Here is a 19207-nt window from a genome sequence, read left to right on the forward strand (position 1 = left end):
TTCTGGAATTGGCCCAAAAAAATAATGGGTAACAAAGGCTCATCACATCTCTATATCAAAATATTCAACTAAACATGGCACAGCATGACTAATTAATGCTGTAACACATGAGAGCAATCTGCTCACAATCAGTCCCTAATGGTCAGGACTGGACTACAAGCACAGGAGCGCATCAGCTGCTCTCAACCACTGCATCTGAGTGTGTGGGAAGACTTATGCTGGGACTGATACTGGGACTCTCTTCCAGCAGAGCAGATCCTAAAGCCTCTTTGATGCCAAAGGATCTCAGAGCACTTTATGGGCTCAACAGAAAGGTCTTTTTATGTCACTGTAGCTGTCAGTGAACACCTGACATCAGTGTCTGGCAGATTATTGCCTGAAAAGCAAGCATCATTAGGTCCCTCCTTTTTTTCATTTAGGCACATCAGATATACTGAGGTACAGGGTGCTGTTGATATTGCACTGTTCTTTTTCTCTCAATATTTGAGTAAGTAAAAGTTTATTGAACTGATTGTGATTTCCAGGTGAACCTCTAGCAAGTCAACTTCTACTCTATTAGTGATCAATCTCCTTATAGGATTAGTGTCTTGGATGTAGATCTAGCAACTAACACTGCAGTCTCCCTGAATTTGAAGGAAAAGAGAATTGACAAATTCATGCTAAGGAGTATAACTCTGCTTTTAACCCAGCTTCTGATCTTTTAGATCAGGAATGGCTAACCTGCACCCGCACAAATGCATCTTGGTGGGATGGTGGGGCTACCCCTGTGGACAGAATTGAGATGAACATCAGGCACGTGATGTTGCCTGATGACCTAAGTGCAATGGAGGAATAAAACAATGCCATCTTCTGCCTGGCACTCACCAAGGTCTGGTGACTTGCAATGTCAGGAGGTGTCAGGCACAGGTGTGACGATGCGATAACTTCTGGCTTTACTTTTCCTCAGAGTCTGGTCCTAGGGATTTTGATGGCCTTGATCAGCCATCCCCTTCCAGGAACCAGCACAGCGCCTCATAATTCTCCATCCTGGGCATACTGGGAAAGGTGTAAGAGCATTCAATCTGTTAACGAACCAGTGTTTGTTATACTGCCAGATGTGTCAGTCAGTGGATTGAGGAGCTGCAGAGGGCAATGTAAAGGGACCATTCCCCTTTTACTTTTTTTTTTTTTTTTTTAATTTTGCAAGTACAAAGAGAAAAAAGAGGACTGTCTCATGCTGTATCAACTCCTGAATAAAACAAGGCTGTTAAAACTCTTGACAGAATAAGTGACAATCTATCTTTTATATAACTAGGCCACATGCTGTAAGGAAGTGCTGTCTATTTGAGAGATACCAGTTCAGGCTAAAGAAAGCTTTTAAAGAAATCTTTCCAGGCAAAATGTTTGGCAGCTGATTAAAGGACTTAAAAAAAAAAAAAAAAAAAAAAAAAAGTTCTAGAAATCTCAAATGTCTTTTCCAGGAAAAGGTATTGACTTAATTGTCATTGTTAATATATTTTGTCACTGTCTGAAAAAGAAAATTCAGTTAACTTTGTCCTTTACTTCCTAACTTCTGTACCTCCTGTGTCCTTGTACTTTCTTATTTCGCAATTCAATTTCTCCTTTTTATTTTAATCTTGCAGACCTTCCCAGAGACTAACTCTCTTTCTTATATTGTCTTTTTGCTGAGTAGCCAAGTATAAAAAAATCCTGTACTTAGGAAATGCAATCGTCATGGCAATGAAGAGGAGACAATGCCAAATTTCCTTGCTATCACACTTGCTACAGGTAAAGAATAAGTATGTTGCTACACTTTGAATGATATTCTCATGCTGTAGTTTGATTTTTCTATTTAAAAGTTTTTCTAAATAGAACAAAACATTTACCTGGTAGAAATCCACTGTGCTAATGTCAGAATTTTATTCAGTTATAGGGATAGTTTATTGTGGATCAGACAGGAACACTGTGTTTTCCAGGTTTCCACCAATATGCTCATGAGTTTGGTTCTGTGATCTATATAAGATCCCAGATCTTACGCATCTGTAGATCTGCAATGCATCTGTATACATGGCATTTCATGAAATTGTGGCTGGCTCTTGGGATCACTGTCCAACAAGATTTGCATTTTCCTGTGCATTTTCATGGGAAAAATGGGGACTGTTTTAAAAATTAGACATTTTTCAGGTAGATTTGGGTCTTGGTCTCCTAATTGTATTTCTACAGAACTCGAGGTCAGTAAGGTAATGGGAATCTCATGTAGAAGGAAACAAATTTTAATAACATCCTACACAGTGAATTTCACTGAAATCCTGGTCCTTTAAAATTGAGTTCTGACTCATCTCACACATGAAAACATGAGACTGACATTTTCCTGATGGTGTTTTTTCACTGTGTGATTAAGGTGTGAAGGTGTTAGATAGCTGTTAGCTCCATGGATGTTTCTTCAGGAGAGAGAGCTACAAAGTGTTGAGATATAATTTTCTGTCTATCACCTGCTTTCTCAAGGCAGCACAGTTTGCCATCAGTTAGAAGTCCAAAGGCAAAATTGTGCTGTGTGGTCATTTTTTTTTTTTTTTTAAATATGGCATGTGACAGAATATTTCCCTATTTAGCACCCAGAGCTTTCTCTTTGACCAGCCAGCCTTTGAAACTGAGAAGGACTGATCACTGTCCTCTCTCCAGAAGGACTTTATTATCAGCAACACTCATTATACATCTTCTGGTGGAAGAAAGAAAAGAAAGTAGCATTTGCAATGTTCTCTGGCTTCTTGGTTGTTCTTTCTGTCATTCACAGTGCTTTGCAGCTGGCGGGTAAGTGCCTCCCGCTTGTCTCCTGTAAAACTGCGTGAAAGTGCTTCCGTGTTTCCTGACATTTCAGAGTTCTTTACAGTCCTGCAATAGTGCCTGTATGTACATTATTAGTTTGGGACATATAGATGGGGAGTTCTTCAGGGCAGGCAAAAAGCAAGGGCGGGATCTAGGAGTTTAAAAAAGAGAACAGACATGGAAACAGAGACTGAATTCTTAATGCCTATATTCATGTATAGTGGTAGTATCATTTCAATGACCTCAGAAGATCAAACCTAGAGAAAATTATAAGATAATTTTAAATGTCTATTTTTTACATCTGTCTTCTTATTTTTTGAACTGTTTTGAGGTGTTTGAGTAATGTTTAGCAAAATCGGTCAGGAAAAACTTAAGGGGTGGTGAAGTGTGGGATTATTTGGAGGACATTAAGGTGTTCACAGTTGATGGCTGGGCAATCCAGTGTTTACTGGATTATTCCCCTTCACTCTTTTGAACAGACTTTCTGAATTCACTGATACTGATAAAATGAATGAAGTAAAATTTGTGTGAAATAAAGTTGGAATACCTTTGGGAAGTTATTGTAGAACTGTAGCGATAATAGTACTTCCATTCCTTTAGCTACACTTCTATTGTAGATGTTAAGCAGACAGCTTTGGAGAACCAGATGTCTCCTGAGTAAAACTAGTTGTTATTGATTGCCTCAGAGTATCTATTTTTCTTAATTGTGCATAGTATCATTGTACATAGTATCACTGCAGGGGCAGAATAGTTATTTTATCTGTGTTGTAAATTATCAATTAAATTGATTTAATATTTTTGCAAGCTTTTTTTCTCTTTTTTTTTTTTTTTAATTTTTTAAGAATATATGACCCCCAGTGATAAAAAGATGTATCACTGACCAAATCAAGTTATGAATCTCGCAAACTTTGGAGGGAAATACAGTTGTATGTGTCACAAGGTACACCATAAAACAGCAGAGCACACTCATAGATGTGCCTGTATTGATTCACTATTGCTACCAATAAACTCATTGTGGGACTGAAATTAGCTCAACTATTTCTACTTTACATTGATGTCAACACTGTGGACATGATCAGTGACACTACCCAGAGAGCTGAAGACCCAATTCCTGTTACAGGTGGACCTTCTAAATTCCACCAGCCTTTTCCATATTGCCAAGTGGTGGTCAGATGCCCCTGCTATCCAGTCCTTGCTACGTTCTCAGACTGTTTGGCTTGTCAGTGCCATTCCTAGTTTTACATTGCCTTGGCTCATAGTGGATACTGCAGGTCTTGTAGGTCAGTGAGGCCCATAAACCTTCTTTGAGGCCCAGAGTTGTTCACCCACATTTATTCAGTGAAAAGGAACAAAGATATAGCTTCAGGAGGGAAAGGATAAATGGCTCAGCAAAGATGGCTGTGACCCTTCTAGGACACCTGTAAGGTCTGGCAGCATTAGGAAAATTTGCAGAGGTCAGAAGGCCAAGCATCTGAGAACACATGGAAACAGGGCAATGGTGATAGCAGTGTGGTTGAGGGAATTCACATAACTAATATAAATAAATCCAAGAAGATGTGCTTAGCTCTGCTGTTGCTACTGGCTGCCACTAGTCCACAATACAGTGACATATAATAAAGAAACACATATTCTATTGTCTACCTTATTGCTTTTTAACCAATAAAATTGGTGTTGCAACAGACTCCATTCAAAAGCATCTGATAAGAAAGCAATGCTTTCTAGTGTATGTGAATGGGAAATAGACTTATCATGTCACTTATCTTGATTACATATATTCTTTGCATTATTTTGTTTTACAGACACTGAAACATTTTTAATGTATAATAAAGTCAGCAAACTCTGTCTTCAGGCTTCTATTGCACAGTCAGTTAGAACTGCAACTTGCCACCAAGACAATGAAGCACAAAAATTCAGGTGGATTACTGATCATCAGCTCATGAGTGTGAGACTGAACCTATGCTTGGGTGTGCCACTGAAGGAAGATGAGTCTCTTATCACCCTATACCCATGTAACCAAACTAGTGAGCTCCAGTGGTGGGAATGCAGAAATGAAAGCCTCCTTGCAATTCAAGGAGAAGATTTGTTTTTCAGTCCTGGCAATGGAGAATATGATAATGTTATATTAAAGAAAGGCCTTAGTCCAAAGAATAACTGGAAGATGTATGGGACCATGGATATTTTATGTTCCCAGAGATATGAAGGTAAAGAAAATCTATTCTTCAATCCATTGCACTAATTTCATTGTGTGTTAGAGTGTTTTGGATCTTTGGTTCTGAATATTCTGATTCCTTCAGTAACCACCAGAGCTTTAGAAAATCAGTGCACTGGTGAGAGCTTTGAATTTAATTCCATATTTTTTGCATTATATAATATATATATATATAAAACATGAATTCACATATTTTATGTATATAGTATACACACTATAATATTACAGTATATATAATATACTCTATTAGCACTATTAGTATTTTAAGTATTTATATAAGTGCTGCCTTAATATAATAACATAATTGAATAGTTAATTGTGTGAATAATGTATTTCAATATACTATTATTGAAAATTATATAATCAACATATTATTAATACACCATAATATTATTCAATAATATGTTAAATAAATTAACAGTATTAAAAATATTAATATTATATCATATCATTATTAAATACCACATAATTATATATTATATTATATTATATTATATTATATTATATTATATTATATTATATTATATTATATTATATTATATTATATTATATTATATTATATGTACATATGTACATATGTACATATGTACATATGTACATATGTACATATATACTTAATTGCTCACTCACTCTTATTTGTAAGCATTCTCTAAATCACTATCGCTCGCCATACCCTGTCAGTACATTGTTGGGAGAGTATAAATACTGAGAATTTTCTTATACAGCAACATGAAAATGAAATTATACCCTCGAGAGAAAAGCACAATATGGTTGAGCTGGGAAAAGGCTCACTGTGGGTGGAGGAAGAGTGGCTTTTGTGACTCAGAAGATAAGGATGCTCATGGCATGATTATAATTACCAGTGCAATTAGCCTTTCTAATTAGCTGAAGTCTGATTGTTCTGAATGGCTTTCCCACATCCAAAACAAATGTTCTGAAACCACTAACTCGTCTTGCAGAATATTCTCAGTATTCACCCCCCTGCCTTGTATATGGGGCTGCTCCACTGTGTGTGAGGTGATTAAATGCTCACTAAAACAAAAACAGAGAAGAACCTGATGTTTACTTTTTTCCAGGAAGTAGAATATCCAAATATTAATTCCTGCTCTTGTGCATTTTATATAACTCTTGACATTGTTTAAAGTAGTACTACCTTAGGGTAGTGCTCTGGAGCTTTATTAATAGTTTCTGAAAGCATCTTGGTCAGAACAAAGAACTAGTTTTAGACTTAGCTGTTATTACTTCAAATAACACTGCTCTACAACATATATCAGCCATTTAAGTTTGGAAAGGTTCAGGTGCAATTCTGCCATTGGCATAGACTTCATATTTTTCAAACTTTTTTTTTTTTTTTTTAATTTTCCATATTGTCATTATCATTTTGTCTTCTCAGAGACTTTTACACTGCTAGGAAATGCTTTTGGGGCACCCTGTGTGTTCCCTTTCATGTACAAGAAGCAATGGTATGCTGAGTGCACTGATGCTGGCCGATCAGATGGCTGGCTCTGGTGTGCAACAACTGCAGACTATGATGCAGACCAGCGATATGGATTTTGCCCATTAAAAGGTAAGATATCTGTTCCCACACAAGCCCCCAAGCCCTCCCTCCCCCCTCCCCCCCCAGTGTGGCCTTGTAAAACCAGCACTAGCAGAGCATCAACGTCTTTATACTGATGGGTAGTTTACATGAATAGATTTAAGTAATATAGCCACATCCTACAGCACTCTACACAAAGAAATAACGTGTTGCATAAAGATGTGGAGGAAACTGTGACTGAATAATAAAATAACATGCAGTTCCCACTAATTGTGGTGGTGTTGCTGAGCAGCAGGGTAATTTTGAGTTCCTCTCTGTTTCCCAGGCAGGATGCAATCTGTCAGCATTGTACAACCTGTATAATCCCTTTCTGAGGATCCCCACTGTGATGGATGTGGGCATAAAAATAAGAGCTGTAGGAAGCTTGATGACAAAGTTAACAATTCAGTCTTTTTGATTTTCATATGGATATATAAATATTTATAAATATAAATATATATATATATTTGCTTAAGTGGTACATGTCCATTTACTGATCTTATTAAGACCTCTTCACATTGTCTGGAAAGCTGTCTTTCCATTCCCCTGACAGCTGTCTCCCATCCCTGGCATTTCTCTACTACTACTTCAGTTGCTTTCTGAAAATTGTCCTCCATTTCTGTGGTCACCTCTCTCCATCTCCCTTTATGGCTTGATGCTTGACAAATAAGCTTTGGACATCTGGCACTTCTTAGCTCTCCTCTATCTTTGTCCCCATTGCTTCTGATCAACGTTACTTCTATTATTAAAACACTCCTTTACCCCAGTCCATTCAAAATGTGCATTTGGTTTGACTCAGATCTATAATCAAATACATTTTCCAGGTCCCTGCAATGATACCTATTACAATGAGTCTAAATGGCATGTGACATAGGGTCAATGAGTAATTTTCAAATCCTTTGAAAGCCAATTCTTAGTTCTTCTTTTAATTTAACTTCATACTGGTTTTTGAGACTAATCAAGCATCTGACTCAATTTCATACTGCACTTTATTGAGCATGTATAGATCCTCAACAGATCAAAGAAGCAGAGATAATCAGGAGAGGAGCGCCACACAGCTCAGTACTACTGCAGTGCCCCAGATCTGAAGCTGTGTGGCAGGCACATCCAGAAGCTTTTAGCAGGGGAAGATTTATCTAAAAGCAGTCTGATGTTAAATTCAGTTCTATAGCTAGGTCTCACAGATCTCAGTAGGAACTGCTGCCAAGAACGAGAAGGAGATCTTATGTATCTTTTTATAGATTTCAACTACAGTATCTGCCACAGCACTCCATGCAATATATTTCTCCATGCAATCACTTCTCTTGTAGTAGTAACTCCTGAATTATGTATCTTCATGCAACAGGAGGGAACATTTGCCAGCACTACCTGTCAGATTACAGGCCTTAACTTCTTCCTTCCCTATCCTGCTTGTTACACTTCCAGTGCATTTGAAAGAATAGCACAGCCAACTTCCCAGCATTAAATGAGAATGTCATGCATAAAGAGAACCTTCAACTGGTTTTTCTGTGAGTGAATTACTATCACCTCATAATAACTATTTTCTCCACAGATAAAGAGACAACCTGGACTACAGATCTGTCAACAAATGTCCGCTACCAAGTAAACTTGGAATCTGCTCTCACTTGGCACCAAGCAAGGAAGAGCTGTCAGCAACAAAATGCAGAGTTATTGAGTATCACAGACATTCATGAGCAAATTTACATTAAAGGTAAGGAAATAAAGGAAACCCTGACATTCCGGATCTTTTCAGTCTATCATCACAGCTAAGGACTACCTGGTACAGTTTTGGCTAATGCCTATGGGCCTCAATATACAAAAGTAATAAACAAAATCTTTTAGAAATTGCAAATTTATCTCAAAATCACCGTCAACTTTAAACAAAATTCGTAGTATTCCAGCATCCTGCTAGTGTGGCAGTTTGACTTTCTATTTAGAAATATCTCATTTTATAATCTATTTTTTTTTAAGAGAAAAAAAATTCCTAAATGTAAATGAAAATTTCCTTTTTTTTCATAATACGTAAACTTAATAAATTTTGAAAGTAAGAGAAATGACATATTTATGCAAAAAGAAAGATATGTTTTCTGTCAAATGCAGCCTGGCACCTGTTTATTTATTTATTTATTTATTTAATTTGACAAATTGAAAAATGTCAGTTCTTCATACATCCCGTATCATGTCTCTAACCACCTGTGTATTTCTGGAGGAATTGCATGGAAGAAAGTCTCAGTTGTTATTCTAATGATGAATTTAAATTATAAGACTTTTGCTTGGGAGTTTACACTTACACTGCACCAATATTTCCACTTGAATATCTCCAATCTTTTAAAGTGTTTGGGCTATTCTACAAAAACACTTTAATTCTGAATTTACTCTGTGGCAACTCATTTTGCAGTAGGTGATTGAAAGAATAAGTTGTTTACATTTTACATTGATCAAAGCTTTGGAATATTTCAATTTATCAGATATCATAATATCTAAAGACATTTGTAAATAGATATTTAAGAATTGCAAGTCTTCCTATAAATACTATTAATGAATAATAATGATTAATATTATTTGCTAATAAAAAGCGATTTATAAATCTTCCTTTGGTTACTTAGAATTAACAGAAAGTACAGATTCTATGCTATGGATTGGGCTCAATAGACTGGACTTGAAGAGTGGCTGGGAGTGGGCTGGAAGCAGCCCTTTCCGGTATTTAAACTGGGCTCCAGGTAGGTGTGACTTTCCTTGATTTTGTATTTCTGAAGACAAAAGATACATACCTCAAATACTTCTTTAAATTTTATTCTCAGTTTACCTGAGCATGAGAAAAAAATAGAATGTTAACATTAAGCCACCAAAACAACATGGATTTTAACTTTTATTGTGTTAGATTTAGAAAAGGTTTTGTCTGTATTTTTCTATAGCTTTTTCTATACTAGTAGAAATCAGAAACTTCTATGTATTGCAAAATTTTTTTGGGGCCGAGAATAATAATACAATCCCCATAAACACATATTCTCCCATTTCTGGTGTCTAGCAACAATATTAATTTACTATATTTTAGTATAGTTATAGTTAGTATACTAGTATAGTTATAATTTATTATATTACTAGCAATATTACCAGCAAGTAATATTAAAAGTCAGAAGAATGAGTTACCTGTTCACGTACACTTAAATGATGATATATTAGACATCATGGAGGCATTCCCAGTACCTCAGTTCTTGTTGAAGGTGGAAAAAGCTTGATCTTTGGGGCTGTCACTTCTAGCAGTAGTAATTACTTCTGTGCATTTTAGGGCTTAGAGTTCTACTTGGCTTTCAGAAAAGTTCACTTTTTTTTTGTACATTTCCCAAAGGAAGTCCCTCTCCAGAATCTGGAAAACTCTGTGTGGTTTTGAATCCTGAAACAAAAGCTAAATGGCAAAATTGGGAATGTGATCAGAAACTTGGCTACGTTTGTAAAAAAAGAGACACTACTTTGGTACCCTCAGGTATGTTAATCTATGTTGATAATTAAAAATAAAAGCCATTATCTGAATTGCTTGGTATTCCTAATGGCAGAGACAAAATTAGAAATAAGATCTAATTTTAACCAGTACTGTTTTTGTTGTTATTGTTGCTGTTTGTTTTGTTTTGTTTTGTTTTTTCTAATTCATTTTTTAAAACCTTTGCACCCTTTCTAGGCTGTTCTCCAGTCCACAATACACAGAATGAAAGAGTCAGGTCTCCTCTTTGAATACACAGAGTACTAAGCATGAAAAAAGAGAACAAACCAAAAATTATTTTTGGAAGAGGGAAGTTAGTAAATATCTTTAAAGGAAGGAGAATGGACACATTGCAAAGATAAAAGATATTTTAAGTGAATAAGTATTTTGTTGTTGGTATTTCCCTTTGTATATATCTAGCTGCAAATTTTTCTAGATGATTTTCACTCTACCAACATACTTATCTTTAGAAACTTGTAAGCAGTCTGTTAAGTGCAGATGATGACTTCTGATTTCCCTTAACTGCTAAATAGCTACTAAGTAATGCAGAAGGTGTTAAAATTTATACATTAGTTTATTTTATTCACACTTGACTATATAATGACTCTAGAATTTGTGTTAATTAATATCTGTATTAAAACTCTTTAATTTTCCTAATTAAACGTGCCATCATGGAATCATGTTTGTGTTTAAGGTTTTCCATCCATAATTTCACTATAATAAGAATCTCCAAAGAAAATTCTTAGTTTAGAGCTTTTACAGAGAATGAGTGAAATAATTTTCAACTTCATGTCTTTTGGATAACATTTGAACTCTTCTAACACAATGATGTTTATTTCTAGGTGATACTGGGTTTATTACTTGCCCAGATGGATGGGTACCATATGTAGACCACTGTTACAAAATCTTCAGGGAGACCAAAGGATGGCAAGAAGCTTTGACCTCCTGTCAAAAGGAAGGGAGTCACCTGGCCAGCATCCGAAGCCTTGAAGAGCACAGCTTTATAGTGTCTGGGCTTGGGTACAGTAAGTGTTTCCAGGTTTATATTTGCTTGCTTGTTTTTTTGCTTGTTTTGTTTTGTTTGTTTGTTTTGTTTGCATGAAAGAAGTATCAGCTACCTCAAATGAGGTATAGGAATTGTATTAACGTGAAACATTGCAGCCAAAGACATGCAAGGACACACAAATCTGCTAGTGTTAGTGCAGTACTATCCTTTCTGCTTCAACACTGATGCCTTCATCTATGCAGCAACTTGCAGACTTACTCAACAGTCCTGATGCGTTTTGCCTTGCACCAGTGCAGGGGGCCAGGCACCCAAGTAAGAATCTTTCTCAGTGAAGTATTGTGAAATATAACTGTGAATCTGTTTTCTATGGACAAGCAACTTGTACTGCTTTCAGCACATTTGGGGAATTTACAGTGTGGCTCTAAATCATTTGATGTGCTTTGCTGGTCACCCAGCACCAAGATCAGCAAGATCAAGAGTTTCTGCAGAAGCAATGGAAGGAACCACCTACTGAAGAAAAGTGATGGAATTTGCCAGAAGGAAAAGATCAGCAGAGCAAGCCAAGGGGGTTTCCAGGCAGACAGCTGTGAAATTGTTTGGGCTTCTTGAAGAAACCTACTTAGATGACTGGATCTAACATCATGATCTCACCATGGCCTATTTTAATAATACTGACAGAAATGTGTAGAGTCTGTAGACATGTTGATACTTTTTGACCCTGACAACGATTTTGCTTTTTCCTATGCATAGAGGTAGTGAAAGCCCTAATTAACTATTTGGAAAGTGCAAAATCAAGACAGAAAATTTTTGTTTTTCATCAAAAGTAACTTATCTGCTTAGTGTCCAACCATTCTCACAACCAGCTCCTACAGTGAGATATTTTTGCTTTTGTTTACTTTTTGGTTCTGGTATCATCCCTCAGTTTAATTACTACTGAGAAAATTGTGAATACCCTTCCAGAATTTTTTCTATCTTTTCTGAATGCTGCCTAAATTTACCATTCATTTTTCTCACTTTCCTTTAATTTAGAATGCCTAAAACCATTGGATCTTACACTGATTTAGGCCAGAAGGGACCCTGAATGTCATATGGTCTGGCCCCAGCTTGCATGGCTAGCTTGAAAGTTAGATCTGGTTGCTGATGTCCTTTCACTGCTAAGTTTTGTGTAGTATCAGAGATTTAATTTATTGCCTAAAAAAATGACCTAGGCCTTGGGGGATGGACTTAGGGAGGGTTCTCTGCTTTCCTTTCTTTTTTTTTTTTTTTTTTTGAAAGACAATTTAAACATTTATATTCCAAGTTAGATCAAAACAATATTTTAAAATCTGACCAGTGGAATAGAACCTGAAAACTAACTATTCACACAGTTCCACCATTGTACATCAGCATCAGCACTCTTCTTCCAGTGCTATGAGTAAAATAAGTGATTTATTTATTTATTTAGATTAAGTACAGTGATTTTAGGTAATCCTGCGTAGACCCAGGAGTTGGACTTGATGATCTTTGTGGATCCCTTCCAACTCAGGATATTCTATGATTCTGTTATTTCATTATATCTTATTTTTGCAACACACCGAACACACTGTATTTATTGTAATATGTGTGAAAAAATTAACATTTAAAATGATCATGCAACAAACTAAATAATGTTATGTTTGATAAATTAAGGGATTATGTGTTCTAGAGCTTGAAGTTGCTAAGAAAGGGATGCAGCACCGTAAGAGGTCCTTTCTAGTTCTGTTTCCGTGTTTTAGAGCCGACAGACAAGCTCTGGATTGGGCTGAATGACCGTAAGGTTCAAATGTATTTTGAATGGAGTGATGGTACACCAGTGACATACACAAAATGGCACCTGGGAGAGCCATCCAGCACCAACAACAGACCAGAAGATTGTGTACTGATCAAGGGCCAGGTAACATTATTCAGCATGGATCTGATTTTAACATTGAAACTAAATTCTTAGCAAAAGAATAATGTGCCCTGCCATTTCATCAACCATTTAGGGCCGGGAAAAAGGATGTGAGGAGAAAAGATGAGACTAAAATATGACCATTCATTTAAATTAATAAATAATTAAAATGAAAACATTGCTGCATTGTTAAAGAATTTTTCTCTTCAAGTTCATCTAAAAGTCACCACTGAAACTGGGGCCATAAAGAAGGTCTTTGAATGTCATTTGGATATATTCTCCTCTTCCTTTTCTTCTTGTGGCAATGGTGTAATGTGGGGATCCCTGCTGCTGCCTTTGTGTCTGCTTGTTTGCCTGTCCCTGTGTGGCACAACTGCCTGTGCCTGCTCCTGCAGAACAGGCTGAAGACCAGCTCCAGCTGAAAAGAGGACAGGAAACCCAGCACCCGTATTCCCACTCATCACTACTGGCCATAGCAGTACTACCATAGACCACTCTGCCATTTCACTGAGTGTGAGAAGATTTAGCTTTGTTATCAGCTTGGGGGACTGCATAAGAAAAACAGTATGTTTCTGTTTCAGAGTGAAAGGAGAAAGAAAATTCTATACAATTTCTTTAAGTTATTCATCTTAATCTCATTGCTATTTCTTTCTTTTTCCTGCCTCGTAGGATGGCTACTGGGCAGACTATGTCTGTGAGAAGAAAGCTGGTTACATTTGTAAAAGAAAACCTGCATCACAAATAGCTGGAGAAAAGGAAAGTACTGATGTAGGTTGCACAAAAGTAAGTAAAAAAGACTGAAACATTAATTTTTCAGATCAAATAAGGCCCTTGTCTGAGAATCATCCAGAAATATTTGAATTTGCATCATTTAAATATAGAAACAATTTTTGTATTTATTATGGAATTTATCTCTCTCTCTTAATGTTACTATAAACTTTATTAAGCTACTTACAGAAGCCATTTAGAAAGAATCTAATTTCACTGCAAAATTTTGCTAATTCATAATACTTATGATTATTTTGCTTCAATCACTTAAAAATGGTATAGCTCACTTAATACATGACACTACAATTATTTAAAACTCATAAGGAGATTCTATAATTATATTACAGGGCTGGAGACGATATGGGACCTACTGTTATTTTATTGGACATGCACCAGCAACATTTTCAGAAGCAAACAGCATTTGTGAAGGAGAAAAAGGTTACTTAGCCACAGTTGAAAGTAGGTATGATAATCACTTTTCTTTGTCTTTTGAATAGGTAAAGGTTGTATGTTCCTAAATTACTCATGGAACTACTTCACAGTTCTCACACAAGGACAGACAGTAAATTACCCAAGTTACAGGTGAGATCTGTAGCTGAACAAAAAAAATCCTTTTTTTTTTTTTTTTTTTTTCTTCTGTTGTTGATTTATGTAGTGCCAGAATGCCCTTGTAAAGCCCTTCCTCTAATCCAAAGCAAAAAAAAGGAGAATAGGATTCATCATCAGACCACACAATTAGAATTTGGATAAAGGCTTTTGCTTCCACTTGTGTTACTGTGATCTCCCTTACAGGTATGAACAAGCCTATTTGACTAGCCTTGTTGGGCTGAGGCCTGAAAAATATTTCTGGCTCGGTCTCTCTGACATAGAGGACCAAGGCACCTTCAAGTGGACCAATGGTGAAGATGTCTCCTTTGCACACTGGGATGTAGGAACGCCTGGTAGGTGCTGTGACTGTTGATGGTGGATGCACTCTGACCCCATGGTCCCTATTCAGGTTGGCATTGGCAACATCCACTGAATTTTATCATTTAGCCCTTCAGTATATTTCAAAGGAACTGGAAGTTCCCCAAATCCAACTTTTAATTTTAAAGGAATAATTTGAATAGCAGTTTTATATTTGGACATCTGATATACTTAAGTTTAACCTTTTGGCTCGTCTTCACAAAGACAACCATTATCAGAATCTTGAAAATTGCCTGCTTTCTGATAAACAGGCTACAGGCAGTTCCTGAGACCATTCTGCAGTCATAAGAAAGAACCTGAAATGGAACAATTGTAGTAAGATTTTAAAGTTAGAATTACAAAATCACAGTATCAAAAATGATCAAAAATGATCATACCATATATTTTTTACTTGTGATGCTAAGAAAACTGCATTCACATCACCATACTCAAAACTGTCTTTCAGCTAATCTGACCTGACAGAAGAAAACTCTTTAATGAATATAAAATTTGGTTAAAAGACAGGTAATGGAAAAGGCTAGAACTAATGTCTCATTTCTATAAGGAAAGAGTGCTCACCAACAGAGTTCTGTAATGATCTGTGCCAAAGCCCATTGTTCAATATACTTACAGATGATCTGGAAAAGGTGGCGAATAGTCAGATGACAAAATTTTCTGATGATACTAAATTATATCTGATAGTGAAAATTTGCCTGTGATAAAATGCAGGACAATCTCAGGCAAATGAGTGACTGAGCATGATCAGAAAAATGGCAAGTAAACTTTGATGCATGTATAGTGATACATACATGTAGGAACAAAATGTCTTGAACTGGCATAAAATGATGGTCTTATAGCTGACCATTTCATTTCAGGGGTGAATTATTGGCCATGGTAGACATGTCCATTAGAATTTCAGCTCTGTGCTCAACAGAAAAAACAACAACAACAAAAAAAGAAATGCTAAATAAACTCAGAAAAAGAAGAAAGAACACAAATATGCCATTGTATAAGCTCATTGTATGCATGTGACTACATCTTGTGCTGTGTGTGCACTTATGAAAAGCACTAGTAACTGAGGTTATACCACCTGATATAAAGTATGCTTAATGTAAGTAGCAATGAAGTCCTCACTTGCAAACAAATGTTTTACCTATTAAATATATATATATAAATTATTTTCTACCATTTAATTAATTATGAAGGACATTAAAAAAAGTAAAAAAAAAAAAAAAAAAAAAAAAAAGCAGAATCTTCAAGTAAGAATTAAACAAGTTAGACTGTATAAGATAGCCAAAGTGTTTTTTTATTTCTCATAAAGGAAGTAAACCAGGATGTGTTGCCATGAGAACTGGAACTACAGCTGGATTGTGGGATGTTCTTGACTGTGAGACAAAGCAAAAATATATCTGTAAACAGTGGGCATATGGTGCAACTGCCCCACCTATTCCAACTACTGCTACAGCACACACATGTCCTGAAGGCTGGGTGTCAAGCAAATATAGTAGTTCCTGTTTTAAAGTAAGTGCTTAAATAGTTAAAAGAAGAAAGGCTTTGGAATGTTGGGTTTGGGGAGAAAAAAACAAAACAAAACAAAACAAAAACACAAAGGGTGGAAGGACAAAGGGACATCTTCATCTGGCAATATTTGCAGTGAAGGGCGCCTATAAGAAAGCTGGAGTGACACTTTATTAGGGAGTATAGTGAAGGGAGGATGGCTTTACATCCTCACAAGGGGGAATGGCTTTAAACTAAAGGAGGGTAGATTTAGATTAGATATTCAGGAGAAATTCTTCTCTATAAGGGTGGCGAGGCACTGGCACAGGTTGCCCAGAGGATGCCCCAACCCAGGAGGTGTTCAAGACCAGGCTGAATGGGGCTTTGAGCAACTTGGTGTGGTGGGAGGTGTCCCTGACCATGGCAGGGGGGGGTGGAACTGCATGATCGCTTCTAATGTAAATCATTTTATGATTCTATGAATATCTGAGATAAGAACAAGGCCAAAAAAAAAAAAAAAAAAAAAAAAAAACAAACTCCAGGAATCATCTGTAATCATCTGTAAGGGGGAAGAAACTTAGGAAGGAAGATGATGTTTAAGGAACTGGGCACAAGGGGAGGAAGAAAGATGCAGGAAAGAAAATCAGGAAGTTTGTGCCCCAGGGGTAGAATAAACTGGAGTAGAAAATGGAAGAAGGGGAAGAAATATTGAGTCTCTAAAAAAAAATATACATGTATATGGAAAAGATAAGAACAAAGATGAAACAACATAATATTTGCAACATTATTAAGACAGCAATGTTGAGAGTTTGCATTAAATAGCAGTAGCAGCAAAATTTGGCTGTAAGCATGGCTCTTTATATCAGCTGTGGTCACTAGGTTGTGCAAAAGTCCTATGTTTAGCCAAGGTATGTGAGAGCTCAGGGAATGAAGTAAAGAAACAATAATGTCCGCCCACACACAGCAAAATGCCTAAGGCTTAACCTTGCTAAGAAAACCATGTTACTCCCAAAATAAAGGATAATACATCACTTGAAAGATTAATCAACCAGTTTTTGTGAAGCTTATGAACATTTATTAGATAGCTGTAGCAAAGCTACAGGTAACTTTTACTTGAAGTACACTCAATTGCAACTATCAGGCATATGAAAGGACTTCGAACAACAAATGAGGATAGAGTGTAAATATTGATTTGGGATCCTGCAGAACAGCAACATTCTAAGTAAGTGTGAGATGTTAGTATTTCTTATAACTTTATTTGAATTAATGAGGTCTTGTCTTTTAATTGTTGTTGGTTTTGTTATTATTATTATTTCCATTTCTTTCTTTCACTCAGTGCGAATGATATTTACTTGGTCTCCTTTATCCCCATATCATCATTTTTAACTTTGGTCAAACTCATGCTTATTCTCTTTTAAACTACCAAACTGTTAGATATCATATTGCAAATGCAAAGTGAGACATATATACCATGAGGTCAAACTTTTGCCCATGTCTTCAGAATCCTCCATTCTGCCTTGGCCACAACTAATCTCCTTTACCTTCCTTTGGAGGGTGGCCTGGGCCCTCCTACAAGCAAAGCAAGTTAAAGTGAATTGTTTTCTCTTCTAGCAACTCCTCCCCTTTGCTTGTCACTCTATTGCAACTAATTAAACCACTCTAATGCAAAACTTTTATGAAAAATAGCATAATCCATGCTATTTCTCTTGTGGGCTATGACTTGGCTTGTATATTTGAGAAAGAGTACATTTCTTCATTTTTTATTTTATGTGTATTATACATACTGTGTATTACATTACATGTTATGTATGTATATGTGTATATCTCTATTATACATTTTATGTGTAGAATATGTTTTAAAGTAATTTCTCTCCAGAGCTTTTGCCGATCAGATATTAAAAAGAAATCCTGGCTTGAAGCTCGAGATTTTTGTAGACAAATGGGAGGGGATCTAGTGACCATTAACTCTGAGGAGGAGAAAGAAATGTTATCAAGAGCAAACATGTGAGTATCTGCTCTGCGTTTATCCTACCAAGCCTAAAAAAATATTTAATATGAGCTATTATAAACACTTTTAAATGATTTCTGAAACAGACTCCTCAAAAGCCAAAAACACTGTGATAAGCTTGAAGTTTTATCTACACATTAGTATTAACTGTTTCATGAAAAAGGAATTGTTTATATCCAAGAGATTGGAAAATATGTATCATGGCTAATAGATGTCATTCAGGAATACATAAAAATATGGGGGCTGGTATTTTTAGCAGGATAGAAAATATGACCAACGTATTTACTTTTGTCTCACTGTGACATAGTCAAAGCTGAGACAATTTTCAAGAGGATCAGCCTCTTTGAATCAGTGAAGGCTTTTCCATTCCTAAGAAAACTGAACACAAAAACAATACTACCAATAATTTTGATAAATAAGCCATTGGCACTAAACAAGTGTACAGTGGCTTCTCACATGACAAGTAGCAGGGCTAAAATATGAGCTATTCTTACAGCACCATAGTTAGGGTATTGATGATTAGTTAGGGACTTTCTGATCTTTAACATCTTTACCAACCTAAATGATTCTATGATTCTATTATCTTTGTTCAAGAAACATCCATGGTCTAAAGTATGCAACAATTACTAATGTTTTTAATGACCTTAGTTACACTTCTGAGTTGATACAACAGTCTTTGCATAGCTCATGATGTCAGAGCTAGCTCTTGGCAAGGTGCTCTGCTGGTTACATTTGTTGCACTAGTACAGTCAAACTGGGGATACTTGTTGAATGTAAGCTCTTGTACATTCCAGAAAAACTGTACCAAAGAGTAAAAGCAAGCAAAGCAAGTAAATAAGCAGATAAATAATAGATATTTCCAGGGAGAATATAAACATCTGTATGACCTTCATGAAAGCTAATAGGATAATTATTACAACTTCAGTGCACTTTGGAATCTGCTGTAGAAGTTTTCAAGATGTGTTCCTGGATGTTGATTGTTTTGGTGTTTACACACTGTTCTGTC

The 19207-nt window shown here is 36.1% G+C and overlaps 1 protein-coding gene across 3 annotated transcripts in view; it reads left to right on the top strand.

Annotated features, from left to right (window-relative positions):
- The first annotated feature begins 2602 nt into the window (after positions 1-2602).
- LOC101801378 (macrophage mannose receptor 1) overlaps positions 2603-19207 on the top strand; it is a 38135-nt gene continuing 21530 nt past the window's right edge. For all 3 annotated transcript variants that reach the window (XM_027450680.3, XM_038174254.2, XM_072033677.1), the window contains exons 1-13: positions 2603-2790; positions 4605-5006; positions 6408-6581; positions 8143-8301; positions 9197-9310; positions 9940-10074; positions 10911-11093; positions 12829-12986; positions 13653-13766; positions 14099-14214; positions 14544-14692; positions 16018-16217; positions 18070-18197. In XM_027450680.3, the coding sequence (XP_027306481.2) occupies positions 2733-2790; positions 4605-5006; positions 6408-6581; positions 8143-8301; positions 9197-9310; positions 9940-10074; positions 10911-11093; positions 12829-12986; positions 13653-13766; positions 14099-14214; positions 14544-14692; positions 16018-16217; positions 18070-18197 (2090 nt within the window). In that variant the 5' untranslated portion in view covers positions 2603-2732. The remainder of the gene's footprint in view (positions 2791-4604; positions 5007-6407; positions 6582-8142; positions 8302-9196; positions 9311-9939; positions 10075-10910; positions 11094-12828; positions 12987-13652; positions 13767-14098; positions 14215-14543; positions 14693-16017; positions 16218-18069; positions 18198-19207) is intronic.

This window comes from Anas platyrhynchos, chromosome 2 (genome assembly GCF_047663525.1).
Source record: "Anas platyrhynchos isolate ZD024472 breed Pekin duck chromosome 2, IASCAAS_PekinDuck_T2T, whole genome shotgun sequence".
Lineage (NCBI taxonomy): Eukaryota > Metazoa > Chordata > Aves > Anseriformes > Anatidae > Anas > Anas platyrhynchos.